This window comes from Muscardinus avellanarius (genome assembly GCF_963383645.1).
Source record: "Muscardinus avellanarius genome assembly, chromosome: 13".
NCBI classification, from domain to species: Eukaryota; Metazoa; Chordata; class Mammalia; order Rodentia; family Gliridae; genus Muscardinus; species Muscardinus avellanarius.
This window is the reverse complement of record NC_137799.1, coordinates 3,571,030-3,586,576: the sequence shown is the minus strand read 5'-3', so window position 1 is coordinate 3,586,576 and position 15,547 is coordinate 3,571,030. Positions and strand designations below refer to the sequence as shown.

Here is a 15,547-nt window from a genome sequence, read left to right as displayed (position 1 = left end):
AGCTAAATTTATTTAAATATTTTAAATTTATTTAAATATAATAAGTTTGCTTATACTTAAATATTAAATTGAATATATATATATATATATATATATATATATATATATATATGTTTGCGGTATTAGAGATTGAACCCAGAGGCATTCTACCTCCAAGCTACACCCCCAGCCCTATTTTTTATTCCTTATTTGGAAACAGGGTCTCACTAAGTTGCAGAGGGCCTAAGTAGCTGAGGCTGGCTGCGAACCTGCGATCCTTCTGTCTCAGCCTCCCAAGTACTGGGATTACAAGTGTGCGCCACCACGCCCAGATTTTGAATTTATATTAAATTATATATTTATGTAAATATATATATGTATTCAGTGCTGGGGATTGAACCCAGGGCTGCTCTACCACTGAACTACATCCCCAGCCCTTTAGATCCTTTCCTTGGAGACAGGGTCTCACTCAATTGCCCAGGCTGGCCTTGAACTCGTGATCCTCCTGCCTCAGCCTCCCGAGTCTCTGGGATAACAGGTGTGTGCCACCATGCCGGGCAAGACCACACATCTTAACGCAGGCAGCAAGCTGTATACTGCCAAGGTCGCCCAGCACTGCACCCCAGCCTCTCTAAAGTCAAAGACAGCATTTTCTAGGTGTAGCCCTGGAAGTATACAGAGGTCCGTTTTTTAAAAAAATTATAATAATGGTGGCAGGTGTCACGAGGTAAAGGGTCCGTTTATCACCTCAGGAACTCAGAATTGGTGAGGTCTTTGGCTTCTGTGACAGAAAAGATTTTTAGCATGTATCAGTCGGAGACAAAGACAGAGGTTTATTTAAGAAGGTCGGGGAGCCGGGCGTGGTGGCGCACGCTTGTAATCCCTGCACTTGGGAGGCGGAGACAGGAGAATCACACGGGTTTGAAGCCAGCCTCGCTGGCTTAAGAGACCCTGTTTCCAAAAATATATATAAAGTAGGTCTGTGTAGTGTAGCCCGGAGGTAGAAGGGCTTCCAGGAATTCCAGTACGACCAAAAATAAATAAATAAAACTGTATGTTTTCTTTTCTTTGCAGTTTGTCTCCTTTCTACCTAATATTTTATTTCTCCTAACCTACCTCAGCAAGGACTCCTCCCTTCCTCTCTCCTGCTTCCCAGGATCCAGGAAGCTACATCTCCCAGCCTCCTCTGCAAGCAGGCTGCGGTCATGTGACCAGCTCCAGCCAATGAAAGCCCTTCCTGGGAAGCCCTGAGAGGCTCCTAGAGCTGCCCGGATCCCTGGGGTGCTCGTGGAAGAGAGCGGAGAGGAGGAGGAGGCCTGGGGGACTAATGCACTGGTGCTGATTGTAAGGTCTCAGGGAAGCATATAACTCATCAAGCCCTGGAGTCAGAGGTACTTGTTGCTAAGATGAGGCGTCAAGATGGAGTGGGCATGCGCGTGTGTCTGTCTGTCTGTCTGGCCTTCTCTCTTGGAAGTAGCAGCACAGCACAGCAGCTAGAAATGGCGGGTTTCTGGAGGTGACATTTTAGCACCAGTGCCAAGCCCTGCACCTCCCAGAGAGGCAGGAGCCCCGCGCACTCCAGGCCGGCCTCGAGGGCCGCCATCCCGCCTGGGCCCTGGCAAGTATGTATCTTTCAGAAACCAGTCTCCCCCTCAGGTCCACATTCCTGTGCCCTCTGGCGGCCTTGCGGACCGGTGGGCTGAATTCTCTCCCAATTCTGAAGTGAACCATTTCACACCCAGAGAGGGAGAAGGAGGCATCTCTGAAACTCACCGCCCTGATTTATAAAGTCAGCGATTCGACGACGATCTCACAAAGATCTCAACGGGGCTAGTGTTTTATGTCGTCCCTTTTATAGGCACAATCCAGTTTACGACTTGTTTAAGAAGGAGACAGGAAAACGCATGCTTTTCCTCACGTAGGAAATCGACGCGCCCAGCGCCCCCAATCAATAAAATCATATTCTGCTGACTTTGAGAAGGAGGTTGAAATGTCATCTGCGGGGCGTGCTCTGGCTGCCGAGTGGAGCGGGTGGGGCGGCCCGGGGAGCATCTCAGCTCAGCTGCTGAGGTATGGAAAACGATCTGGCGCTGTGCACAAACAGATGGTCTCGGGGTGGAGCGGTGCTGGGGAAATTACCCGACTCTGCCGGTGCTGTTAATGAAACTCAGTGAGCCGAGGCTGCTGGGGGAGGGGGGCTCAGATCTATACCCCGTGGGGCGGGCGGGTGGCAGGGAGCCAGAGGGCATCCAATCCCGGCCTGCCTTTACTCTGCACTGACTGAGGAAATCTTCTCAGCACCACCCCAGGGAGATCCTCACGCCTCTGCTTGCCTACCACCAGGAATGGAGGGCTCAGCACTGTCAAGGCTCTTCCTTCCCGTGGCAGGAGCCTCCCCCCCCCCCCCCCGTGCCTCCTGCTAGGAAGGAGCCTTGTGGCTTAAAGCTGAAGGAGCAGATCTTCTCTGGCCCCATTCAGAAGTGGAGGCCGCAGCTGCTCCCACAGCCAGTGCAAGGGCCCCGCTCACCCCCTGGCCCAGCCCTGTGCCACGGCGCCCTCCATCACACCAAATGTGGGCCCTTAGCAGCTTCCTTACCCTTCAGATGTGCCTGCCCGGAGCCAGGCAGGAGGGCACATTCCTGTCACTGCGAGGCTGAGATGGGAGGATTGCAGCTGTGAGGCAGCCATGGCAACTTAGCAAGACCCTGTTTCAAAATAAATAAAATAAAACCAAAGGCTGGGAGTGAGCCAGGTGTGGAGGCGCATGCTTGTAATCCCAGCATTTGGGAGGCTGAGATAGGAGGATCGCGGTTCGCGCACAGCCTCAGCTACTTTGTGAGGCCCTTTGCAACTCAGTGAGACCCTGTTTTTAAATAAAGAATAAAAAATAGGGCTGGAAGTGGAGTTCAGAGGTAAAATGCTCCTGGGTTCCATCTCCATACCGCAAAAAAAAAAAAAAAAAAAAAAAAAAGCTGGGGTGTAATGCCCATGGGTTCCATCCTGAGTACCAAAGGGAAAAATCACCTGCCTCTGGCCTTTGGGTGCCCGGTTTCCACTTCTCCCGCATCATTCTCTCTGGCCACCCTCCATTTCCCAGCCCCACTGAGGGCCTGGCTGTGCTCTCTTTCGGGACGGTGCATGGGCAGCCACTTTGTGTCTCTGTGGTACTTGCATGTGGGCACATGTGTCTGTGCATGCATGTGCAAGCATGTGGGCATGTGTCCACGACTGATGAAGCTCCTGGTTCACAGGGTCCCTGTGCCCTGGGCACATCGACCCTGGGTGCAAGGTCTGGCACAGTTAGGCTCTGTGTCGCTGTTGGAAGGATGGGCAGTGAAGGGGCGGCTCTGGCCTCCCATGTGAGGCCCGTCACTCGGGGTATGGGGTTTGGTCTGCTCTGCCCTCGCCCCCCGCCTGCAGACCCCGCCCCACACCACCACTGAGAAGGGAGAGAAGCTGTGCCCACCCTGCTCGGCCCAGTGTCTGGGTCAGACTGGCACCGCCACAGCAGAGACCCCAGGCCCTATCTTGCCACCTGTTCCCGGTGGCCCACCCCAGGGACCCCTTCCACCCTTCACCTCTGAAACACCAGGACACGCAAGAGCAGGTCTGTGGTGACCCCAGATGGTGCGGCGGTGCTGATGGCCACGGCCCCGCACCCACCCTCCTGCTCTGCCCGAGGCGCCTTGAGAATTCCACCCCATGCACCTCTCTGAACGTACTTCCTCCCCGAATCCTGCAGTGGAGGCCCTCAGTCCAGCTCTGCCGTCCACAGACCCAGCCCCTGCCCTGGAGGCCCTCCCACCTCCTGCAGACAGCGCTCCGGTGTCTGGCCAATCCCCCTGTTCTCTTCCACTCTCGACACCGGAGGGTTTCTCTCCGGAAGCTGCCCACCGCCAGCTTCCACTGCTACCTCTGCGGCATGGGTGACCACTCCCCACCTCGGCCAGCACCTGCAGGGTGCAGCCGCAGAGTTACTCCATGGGGCTCGGTCCTCTTGGAGTCAGGGGATAAAGCGGGGCCCCCAGGAGAGGGGCGTCCATGCCGCGGAACAGTGCAGAGGGAAGCTGTTTGGAGAACAACGTTTGAGGATTGTTCTTGAAACAGCCAGTTGCACCGAATCAAACAAGGTTGTCTGCAACTCACCGCTGATTTGCTTTCGGGATCAACCCTCTGGTTTCTGTAAGTTGGGATCTATTTTCTGTTCTCCTATCTCTTCACGTTTGCCTCCATTCTCCATTCCTGTCTGGCTGCTCTGAATAATTCACACACACCAAATTGCTTCTTGGTCCTGCTGCCTGGGTCTCAGCGGGGGAGCCTGCGCCTCCGGACTGGGGCCGGAGCTAGCTGCCTCCCGCCTTCCCTGAGGAAGGCCTGGGTGACTAAGAGGGGAAGCCAGAGACAGCGGGCTGCCGGACTGGGCGCCCCTCCAGGGACCCGAGCTTCCTGGGCGCCTCTCTTTCTTCCACAATCCAGCACTCAGGAACGAGGGCAGGTGTGCACCAGTCTGGGCCTCATGGAAACAGCCAAACACACCAGGACTCTGAGAAGACCGTGCCCAGCGTCTGCCCGGAGGGAGGGCGAGCTGTGTCTGCTCATCTCCACCAGCTCTCACACCAATGGGCTCTGGAAACACTTGTTAAATTGGAATGAAGATATGGAACACTCTAGAAGCCAGGCAGTGACTACCGCCAGATTTTGATCAGCAAACAAGGGCCCATTCCCGGTGCGAACCAGTGTGTTTCCTCTGCGTTCCCCGGCACGAGGGGCACGCCCACTGTGTCTCTACTTAACGCACACTTACAGTAGTTCCCCCTTTTCCACGGTTTCGGTTTCTACAGTTGAGTTACTCATGGTCCTGCAACATTAAATGGAAAATTCCAGAAATAACTTCAAAGTTTTAATGGCTTGCTATTCTGAGAAGTGTGATGAAGACTCATACCAACCCAGTCTGTCCTGCCTAGGACGCGCCTGATCCCACGGTCCAGAGTATCCACGCGGTATAAGCTACCTTCCCGTTAGCCACCCGGCAACCATCTTGGCTATTGTATCAGCTGTGACGGTATCGCAGTGCATGTGGTGAAGTGTGCTTAGGCTACTTAATAATGGCCCCAAAGGCCAGGGGTTGTAAAGTGAAGGAGATACTGGAACATAAAACATGGGGACAGGCAGAAACAACCACAGCGCACACGGGCTTCACCGTCATCTGAGGTCTCAGTCGTCCATCGGGGGGCCTGGAATGGTGGGCTGGCATGCCCGCCATGCCAGGCACTCAGTTGGGCCCTGAGGCAATCAGAGTGAATAGGACTGAATGTCCAGATCTGGATAAATAAACATTCAGAAGGGGAGGATGGGCTAGAGGGTGACGGGAAGTGGCATCCTTAGACCAAGTGTTCAGGGGACCCCAGCTACCCTGCAGGCGGAGGAGAAGGGCATGAGCCTCTGGTTAGGGCCAGGGAGCAGCGAGCCCAGCCCGCCTGACACCTGCCGCTTCCTCTTCCCGCCTGGCCTGTGGCGGCATGGTGGCCGCGGCTCTGTCGGATGGGCTGAGGGTTCAAGGGCCCTGCCCATCAGCGCAGTGAGGTGGGTGGAGGTCATCCGAGGACTCCCAGGCTTCGTTTCCAATCTGAGAAAGGAGATTGTTGATGAAGCTAGCCGGGGCCATCAGGAGCTTAGCGCCGAGCCTGGTGCGCTGTGCTTAGTGACGTCACCGAGGCACAGCTGGCCACCGCAGCCCCCTCCCCCGAGAGCCTCGGGATGCTCCAGCCAGGTCCCCACTGTCCCCAGCCCATCCACTGAGCCCTGCTGCCACGGCCATCTCCTGCCTTACTGTTTCAAGGGTTGGCCCAGGCCCCCGCGGGGTGGTCCACATGGTGGGGTCCATGGGAATTCTGTTTTACAGATTTGACCTTGAGGCCCCCATGGGTCAGTGGACTGAAATACTCTGAGCTGTTCCTTTGTTCAGAAAGCCCGCAAAACTGAAAGGGCAGCCCACCCTCTCTCCCCTGTTTCCAATAAAGGAAGTGTCCTCTGTAACTGGCTAAGTGTAAGATTACCCCACAGATTCTTGTGCCTGTACCTGCGGTCACCATATGTAGGGGTCTGTGAGCCAACAGGGGCTGCTGTCGTGTTGTGCCCAGCTGAGAGGATGGCCGCCTCACGTGAAGGTATGGCAGCCCCAATGACGGTCTCGGTTTCTTTGTTCTACATTTATGGTATGGACCATGCAGTCAGGGCCCACCTGTGTGCGGCAGAGACTCTGCCCCCTCTTAGCAGCTCTCCGCCTTCACCCTCCACTCCAGGGTACCCAGAATCCCTCTTGGTGCTAAATTACTTTAAGCTTCCTTTCTGGGAACAGGACCCCCTAAAGAGAACATGGAGGGTCTGACCCAGGAACCCCCCTGTAGATGACCCTCTTCCATTGAAGCCATCTAAATTGCTCTTTTTTTAATTGTGTTTTTGTGTGTGTGTGGGGGGGGGTACTGGGGTTCCTGGAAACCCTTCTAATTCCGGGCTATACTCCCAGACATATTTTATGTTTTGTTTTGTTTTTAAATCTGGAAACAGGGTTTCTTAAGCCAACGAGGCTGTCTTCGAACCTGAGCGATCCTCCTGTCTCCGCCTCCCAAGCGCGGGGATTAAAAGCGTGCGCCACCACGCCCGGCTATTCTGTTTTATAAGCAAAATTAGCTGCTGGTTTCATAACCAAGTCCTAGAGACTCAGGAGCACCTTCTGGAGTTTTCTGTCTCTCTCCTGGCTGTCAGGGTGCCTACAGAGCCAGGGGGCTCCTTTGAAGGCATAGCAGGAAGCTCAGTGCGTGGGAAACATTCCCAGAACCAAGCTTCTGGTCTCCCGCAGGGCCACTCTCAGCCCGGCCCAGCCTCCCGGCCACTGCAGAAGGTGGCTTCTGGGAGGAAGGAGCCACTGGGAAGCTCCTGTGACCCTCGGTCATTTCTGAGCCTCAGCCCAGCTGCAGGGCCTGCGGGCCAGGCCCGGGGGCTGCTGAGCTGCAGGAAAGGTTAACCGAGTCTCTCCGGCCCTTCCTGAGCTAACAGCAGCCCTCTGAATGACCCGACGCAGCGGCAGTTTCTTTTTATTACGGCATGCCACCACCAATTTAACAGGGACAGCGGGCACCCGCCCAAGCGAGAAAAACAGCCCAGGAGCTGAGAGGAGAGCCCGCCCGCTAATTAAAGAAGGCGGCATCCACCGGGCTCGAAGAAGGGGCCCTGTAATGCGGGCGGGCAGATGGGCATCTGCGAGTCTCCACTGTGACCCGACAGCGAGGAGAGGGAGGTGTCTCGCTGGTCCCCGCAGGCCGCGGTGACCTAGAAGCAGGGAGCTGTGGCCAGGGCGGGGCAGGGTCCTCCAGGAGCTGCGCGAGGATTCAATAAACAAAACAAAATAGCCAGGCGCAAACAGCAACAGCAGCGTTCTTGGCGACCTTATTTTCCAGCCCTTAGCGGAAATCACTCTTCCTTCTCTCCGAGTCAGCCGCTGGAAGCCCTGCTCGCTGCAGCCTTCCCGCGGGTCTAACTGGGGAGGAAGAAAACAACCCCGGAGAGATACAGCAGCTTCTGACCCCCAGGGACTCCGGAAACTCAGACCAATTAGGAGCCCTTGTGCCACCTTGCGCCAGTTTCTCCGATAAGAGCCCGAGGGAGGTGTCCCGGGACTTAGGTTCTGTCTTGGGTTTGCCACTAACTAGCGGTGCTAACTGATCCAGGCGATAACTAGTCTCTCTGGGCTTCTGAATCTTTACCTGCTGAGCAGGGATTCGGGTGATTGGGCGATCACCTCAGAAGAAGCTCTTGGAGATTCTCAGATCTGGGCAATTTGCCTGGCAAAGAGCCTCTGCCTCCGAGCCTGCGAGGGCTCAACTCTGAAGTCATTTTTAGTTCAAGCCAGCAAATAAGCGCGGCTTCTGCCAGCCTGGTAGACATGTCCTGAAGTCTATGGCTGCCCCTCCATGAAGTGGAGGGCTCCCCCGAAACAGCCCAAGAGCCAACACTGGCATCCCCAGTGTTGGACCGGAGCCATCCCAGGAGACTGTGGACAGAGCAGGGTGGTGGGCAAAGGAGAATCAGACAGTCGGGCCCGGATCTGGGTGACCAACCCCCTTCCCAGGGCTTGCAGCTCCCTGCGGAGTCACGCAGGACTCCGGACAGGCTGGCAGGACCCGGAGCCTAGAGCAGGCGGGGAGGCCACAGAAACAGGCGGGGCACACCTGCTCCCATGTTGCAAGGAAAGAATGCCCTCAGAGAGGGTGAAGTCAGCTTTCCTGGCCTGCTTGTTAGCATGCACCTGCTTTGTGTCGGGTAGAATGCTTAGCCAGTGTGTACGTGCGCACGTGTGTGTGTGTGTGTGTGTGTGTGTGTGTGTGTGTGTGTGTTTGAGAGAGATAATTGCTGGCCTTCCCTGCAAAGGAAACTGAGGCCAAAGCCAGTTGAGCCCAAGAGAGGAAGGGTTGGCAGAGCCAGTCCCTTGGCTCTGGGCTCCGGCCTGCCCTGGCCAGGCCGACCCTCCCTCTGTGGCCCTACCCAGCACCCAGACACGGTGACTCGGGCGGGGTGAGGACGAGCCCTGATCCTTGCCCGCATGCTGCTCTAGCACCTTCTGCTGCCTGCTGCATGATGATTAAGCAGCCTGACTCACCGGCAGGAGGATGCGTGAGCACCCGCAGGCCAGCGCGGGCAGCCCAGGCCGGGTACCCCGGTCCTGGCCAGCCTCCACCTTCCAGCAGGGCACCGGGCTGTGGCTTCCGCCCCGTGTGTGTTTCTGCAGAGTGGAGATGAGGCCACACTGGCCAAGGATATTCCTGAGAAGTCTGTCAAGGGACAGACCTTGCCCGCCTTAGATCCCACTGGCCTCGGGACCTCGGCACTTGTTTTAGAAGGACAAAGAACTATTTCAGAGATACCATCTGTGAATCACTTCAGTCCATACAGACCCAACAAGGCCACTGAAGGCAGAAAATCCTGCTCAGGTTCCATAACTATTTCCAGGTTGAGACTTCACAGTGGCAGGCACCATGCATAACCTCCTCAAAGATGGCTCTAAAGTCAGGCATGGTGGCACATGCCTGCAATCCTAGTACTTGGGAGGCTCAGACAGGAGGATCACAGGTTCGAGGCCAGCTTCAGCAACTTAGCAAGATCCTATTTCAAAAGAAAAAAGAAAAAATAGCCAGGCATGGTGGAACACAATTGTAATCCTAGCATTTGGGGGGCAGAGACAGGAGGATGGTGGTTCGCAGCCAGGCTCAGCTACTACTTAGCGAGATCCTTTGCAACTCAGTGAGACCCTGTTTCAAAATAAAGAATAATAATAAAAAAAGGGGGGGGCTGGGGATGTAGCTCAGAGGTAGAATGCTCCTGGGTTCCATCCCTAGTACCACAAAAAATAAAAATAAATAGGGCTGGGGTAGCGCTCAGAGGTAGAATGTCTCTGGGATCAATACCCAGTAACACACACACACACACACACACACACACACACACACACACACACACTTTAAAAGTCAGGGAGGAGGCACTTGGGTCATAGGGATTCCGGCCACGGGCCTTCAGGGCAGGTCCTGCCCTGTTTGTGTGAACGTGCTCTGGAGCCTTGGGGTGAAATTCTCAAGGACAGCAGCAAATAAATTCAGGAAGAGAAGAGCCCAGACACAGCCCTAAGTACATAGGATTCAGTGGGGAAACTTTGGTCCACTCAACACGCTACCAGGACAGCGGCGGGCTTTGGACACAACACCGGCCCGCACTCTGCTCCGCAGGAGCCCACAGTCCTAACATGACGGGGCCGCCCGCGGCTCCCGGGGACTCACGGGGAAGCCCTGCAGAGCCCGAGTGTGGGGACTGTCCACACGTGAGACAAAAGTCAAAGGCATTCAAAGGCCAACTGACCACTTTGACTCCATTCAGACAAGCAAACAAACGAAAACCTCACCGTAACAAAAATCAAGAGATGAACGGTAAACCAAACAGACACATTCACAACATGTATCTCGGAATCACAGGAGGCTAACTTCTCCCAGGCATAAGGCGTTTTACAAAGGAAATGAACAGGTGAACTGGAAGTTCCTCGAGAACAGTGTCACCAGAAAGGCTCGCTCAGTCCTCCTGCTGCTCAAAGTGATGGTGTCCCCACACCTGTCCGAAGATGGCGCACCTTGCTGTCCGCCTGCACTTCCAAGAGCCCCAGAGACTGATCTCCAGCAGCTGCCTTGTGGCAGCTCAGGTATGGGCGTGGACGGTCGAGAAGCCACCCCTCCACCTGCCAGCCTAAAACCCCTGGCTATTTTATTTTCTCTCACAATTCTGCAGAAGGAAACAAGGCCCTGGGACTGCTGGAGCCAGGGGTACCTGGGGTGGGGGTGTCACAAGGCAGGGGCGACCTTCAGGGAAAGGAACCTATGGGAATCTGGAAAATGCCAGACCCCACCGCCAACAGAACCCCAAGTCTCATCCTTTGATCTTCAAGCTCCACGAAGAACTGCTGGATTTTGATTCCAGGCCAAACTTTTAATAAAGAAAATTCGCCCACAGATGTTCCGCCATCAGCCAATATATGCAGTTATTGGAATCCGGGAGATTTAGTGGCAGGTGGTTGTTTTATTTGCTCTCTGGATGGAACCATTTTTCTTGCGTTTTTAATCTCCCAGTGGAATATTTTCCCTAGCAAATACTCAGTGGGAGACAGCAAATCCATGCTGGACCCTGCAGGCCGTCATGTTGTCTCTGGGCGACTCCAGGAGCAGGTATTTGTGTCTTTGTTTTTTATTATGTCGTCATGGGGAAACTCCGATGAAATCAGCCCCTAATCGCAGCCTGTAATTACAGAACAATCCTATCCCACTGTGCGCCCGATGGGTTTCCTCACACTAGGGGCCAAGGCGGTGGCCCTGCAGACCTGACTTAGGGCTTTACTGAAACTGAAGGCTTTGAGATTAATTACCAGCTCCTCTGTCTCATGGGGGAGAATTTGTAGGCCGCCTCACTCGGAGACAATTTGAAAACCTGAAAGCCTGAGAACGCCTCCCCCTTCTAAAAGTTGTGATTTGAAGCCCGCCCTACCCTGGAGTGCGCAGCGAGCAGGAGGATCTCAGCCAATGAGGCTGTGATTGGGACTCGCTGGTCTCCGCCCCTCCCCCCCCCCCAAGGTCACCAAGTTCCCTGGCCTAAGAAGAATTTTTTCTTCTTTCTTTTCTTGGGTTTGGATTATTACCTAGTTTGGGTACCAAAAAGCCTTCCCCCCAAACCCGGAAAGAACACCGGATGTGAAGGAGCCATAGATGCAGGGAAGGAGGGGTCCCAGGACCAGCAGGCCCTGAGAGGAAAGACAATTCTCATTGGAGGCAGGGAAGGGTCCTAAAGGTGTGGGGTGGGGTGGGGGTGGGGATCAAGTCTGGTAGCACGCAGGAAGGAGAGCTGGCTGAGAAGAGAGGGAATGTGGCCTGCAGGGGGCTTCATGGGGCCCCCAACTCAGTGAAGAAGAGAGCGGGACCAGACTGGGGCCTGTGAGTGGCCTGCGGCCGTGGGAATGTGCGTCGGCCCCGGAGGGCGCCCTTCCCAGGGCTTCTCCGCTGACCTCTTGCCCACTCCAGCCCCTAGCTGTCGAGGGTCCCCTAGCCCATGTCTTCCCACTGTTGTCCAGGTAAAAACATGGCAGCCACACTAGACGTGGTTCCCAGACGCCCACAGGTGCTTCCTTCCCTCCTCACCAAGTCAGCAGCCTTAGCTGCCACGTGGACACAGGGCTGGCACCCCAGGGTCTCAGGCGTGCTCAGACTTTTGACTCCGTGGTCTAGCAAGCACCAGCACCTTGGACATCAGCTTCCTCCTGTCCAAGCGCCATCTGTTCCCTGCCTGGGTCCCACCTCGGCTGCCTTCCCAGAAAAGATGGCTGGAGGCTCCTTTCTCACAGGGTAGGGCGCATGCCTGCCACTGCCCTGCCATCCGCCTGTGAAGGGGAGGGGAGTCAGGGAGCCCCCACACCCTAAGCCACACCACACAACCCACCAGCAGCCTCTTCTGTAAGTTGGGGCCAGACATCACCTTGTACAGGGAGAGTTACTTTGACACGGTCGTCCTCTGGCCAGCCTGACACCCTGGGCATTCCAGAGAGGCTCTGGATGGCGAGCTGCAGGGACCTCAGAGCCCTGAGATGCAGGGCCTGGCTAGGCTTGCACAGCACTTGGGGTTGCCAAGGGGCGTGGCCTTGGGGGCCCAGGGAAGGCCAGCCACTACCTCCCAGAACTGCTGCGGGGCCCAAGGGCAAGGGCAAGAGGCTTCACGGACTCTTTAGTGGGGTCTACACTGGCAACCACCTAATGCAGCAGAGCCAGCCAAAGTCGGTGCGGCTCTAGGTTCCGCCCAGTTGTACCCTGAGGGAGCCTGGGAGGAAGCTTGGGATCGGGAATCAGGGTGGGACTGCCAGGCACAGTCCCCGAGTCTGAACTGCACCGAGGATTGGCCTGGGGTGGGGTGGGGCACAAAGTTGACGGTTAAGTTCTGATTTCGAGAAGGGAGATTGGGATCCCCTGGGGACAGTGTCTACACCCCTGTTCCCAAAGGAAATACCCTCTCTCTTTCCTGCAAGGTCACCCATGCCCTGGAATGCATGTACAGGGGTCCAGAGATCTCTCCCCTCACCGTTAAAATCCTCAGAAATGACAGGCAAAGCAAGACAGCATCTAATATTTTTATTGTTCCTTAGATAACTGGATAGTACAAAGTTTCCCTCTTTTCTACCTAAAAAGAGAACCTTCTGCAAACCACTGCCCTCTTGGACTTCCTTCCCACCGGAAACCGGAGTTTCCCAAGACAAGCCCTTCCCAACCACGTTACAGGGTTCAGATAATTTAACAAGAAGAGAATAATTCCTTTGATTATTAGCAACATGAACTTGACTATGTCTATAGGGGTGAACACTGATTTTTGTTTTCTCTTTAGGAACAAAAACCGTCCACTTATCGATCCAAACTACAGCATTGCATTTACAAACATCCATTGCACGAACCGAACGCACGAAATGATCACCTCAAGCAAACAACAGACAGACACGGCACGACAGGTCTACGGGGCACGCGAGTCCCAGCTACGTGGGTATGGCGACTTCACTCTCCACACGCCGATCACTGCTTCAGGAAGTACTAGACACGGGTCCGGGAGCTACTTGCATCTCAGCACAGTAATCTAAAAGGGAACAAAACAGCCAACAAACTGCAACTGAGACGGGGTGTGAGTCCAGCCAGCCTTCGCCGAGCGCCGGCCGGGCCGGGACTCTCGAGAGGCCGGACAGCCACGTCCGTCGGTGCTGACCACGACCTAAGATGTCCATGCGATCCTAACAGAGGGTTGTTCTCGGGTGAGATTGGCCAACAGTCACGCCTTTCTTCTTTAGTATGTTTATTTGACCAGAGAGGGATGGGGTGGAGGAGGGAGGTCAGGTGCCTTGGGCTGCAGTTCCAGCTGCAAATACAGGGGTTTCTTCCGAAATCTGTCGCCCGCTGGCTCGAGGGGGAGGACCACGGAGGTGAGGCCATCCTTCAACGTCAAAATCATTGCTGATGATTCGTCAAAATTAGTATTGTATTACTAGTATTGTTAGTATCCTTTTTTGGCAGCTGTTTCCCTGGAGCGTCCTCAGGGGAGGACGTGGACTCCACGCTTCCGACAGAGGGAGCTACAACTCATCGGAGCGGATGACGTGGAAGAGGGTGACGTTGTAGAGGGTCTGGTGGCCGTTGTTCCAGGCGTAAAGCGCGCGGTCCTTGGGGTTGTAGTCCAACATGGAGATGTGGGAGTATTTGTTCTGGAAGGGGATGTCGATGTACTCGTAGGTGGAGGCGTTGGTCTGGTAGGCGTAGTGCACTTTGGTACCCCCAGAGTAGCCGTTGGTGACGTAGAGTGTCCCGCAGATGATGAAGGCCTCCCCGGCGCTGCGTTTGGGGTAGCTGGTGTTCCAGGTCTGCAGGACCTGCAGGGACACGGGGTCCAGCTTGCTGATCACGATGTTGCCGGCGTTCTGGTTGGTGGCGTAGACGGCCCAGAGGCCGTTCTCGTCCACCATGAGGTCGATGTCCGAGTGGCCGCCCCAGGCGTAGTGATACATGTTGTTGTAGCCGGCGTAGTCCAGGCTCCGTGTCTTGAGGATCGTCTCGGTCTTCAGGTCGAACCTCATGATGATGTGACTCTGGAACTTGTTGAAGTAGATGGAGCCGTTGTACACCACCTGCCCCGTGCCCGACCAGGGGTGCGGGAGGCGGTGGGAGGTGAAGTTGTCCGTGTTCATGAAGTCGACCATGGACTTGTACTCGCGGACAAAGCGGTTGTTGTGATAGCCGTCCATGTACCAGACCTGGGGAGAGAGCAGACAAGGTCAGCACTCCCGAAGCGGGGCCGCAGGGGACGGTCCTCCCGCCAGTGATGTGCGAGAAAAGGAGCTGAAAGAATCAGGAGCGGGTGGCTCAGAGTAAGAGGCGCCACGTCCCTCTTTTCAACCCACAGGACTTTCCAAAAGGAACAGGGCTGGTTCCCACCAGAGAAAAACTAGTGCGGGGCGAGGGATCGGGGAGGGCGGGTATGGGGCCGGGCAGTCAGGGTCCACCACCAGCTCTCACTCCCCCCGTGGAGGGGAGCCAACCTATGCCACTCACAGCAATGGCCGGCACTGCCAACTCGCACGGCCCCAGGTCCAGTTTGCTATGGGGCAGCGGTCACACTGGTGTCCTGCCATATTGCTGACCAAGTGCCTGACCCTGGCCACTCTCAGTTGTGGGAAAAAGGAGACTCTGTCAGTGTGGGAACCCCCAAGGCCATCAGAATGGCACAGAAAGGGTACCGCTGCCAGCGGTGAGTGCGGACAAGCCCGCCGCACGGAGTAGCTGCTGTCTGCGGTGGCAACTGATTCTCAAGGTCACCAGGAAGAGCTATCTCATGTCAGCTAAAGGAACGCCGTGCGCGACGCCAATCCAGCCCTGCCGGGCTGTCACCGTGGTGCGAGCTGAATCATCCCGTCTGCCAGGCAGAACGTCATTAGCTCGGCCTCTGGGAGGCCGCGAGCGTAATCAGCCAGGGTCACACCTAGTCTGGGAAAGCGTTTCTCCAAGACAACAATGAGGACCTCACGGAAATCTCCAGTTGTCAGAATCAACCAAGATAACACACCCAGTAGGGGCCCAAGTTTTGGGGTTACTGAGGGAGATTTCTAATTGCTTTGATGCCAGTTGACCTGGGAAGTGCTCTCGACTCTGGAAAACCGCCTTGGTCATTTTCAACTAATACGGGAGCGAACGAGAAGGCAGCGCTGTTAGCAGAGGAAATCCAGCAGGCTAATGCCGTTCCCCGCACATCTGTCTGGCAATACGACAACTGCTTTATCCATCAAGAGCTCTGCTAGCTGCCGGCCAGAGATTAGGATTTGGAAGCTTTCAGACTTGGCGTGACACATGCGTTAAAAATGAAAAAAAAAAAAAAAAACCTCGTTTCTGAGACATCCAGTCAGATGCTTAGAGGCAGATATGCTTTTTGTTTTTAATGAGATTTTTTTAACCGGTCTCCTTTG

General features: G+C 55.3%; 1 protein-coding gene across 2 annotated transcripts in view; it reads right to left on the bottom strand.

Annotated features, from left to right (window-relative positions):
- Positions 1-13,666: 13,666 nt before the first annotated feature.
- OLFM1 (olfactomedin 1) overlaps positions 13,667-15,547 on the bottom strand; it is a gene marked incomplete at both ends in the record, with an annotated part of 36,963 nt that continues 35,082 nt past the window's right edge. For both annotated transcript variants that reach the window (XM_080708773.1, XM_080708772.1), the window contains one exon: positions 13,667-14,341. In XM_080708773.1, coding sequence (XP_080564899.1) covers positions 13,667-14,341 — 675 coding nt within the window. The remainder of the gene's footprint in view (positions 14,342-15,547) is intronic.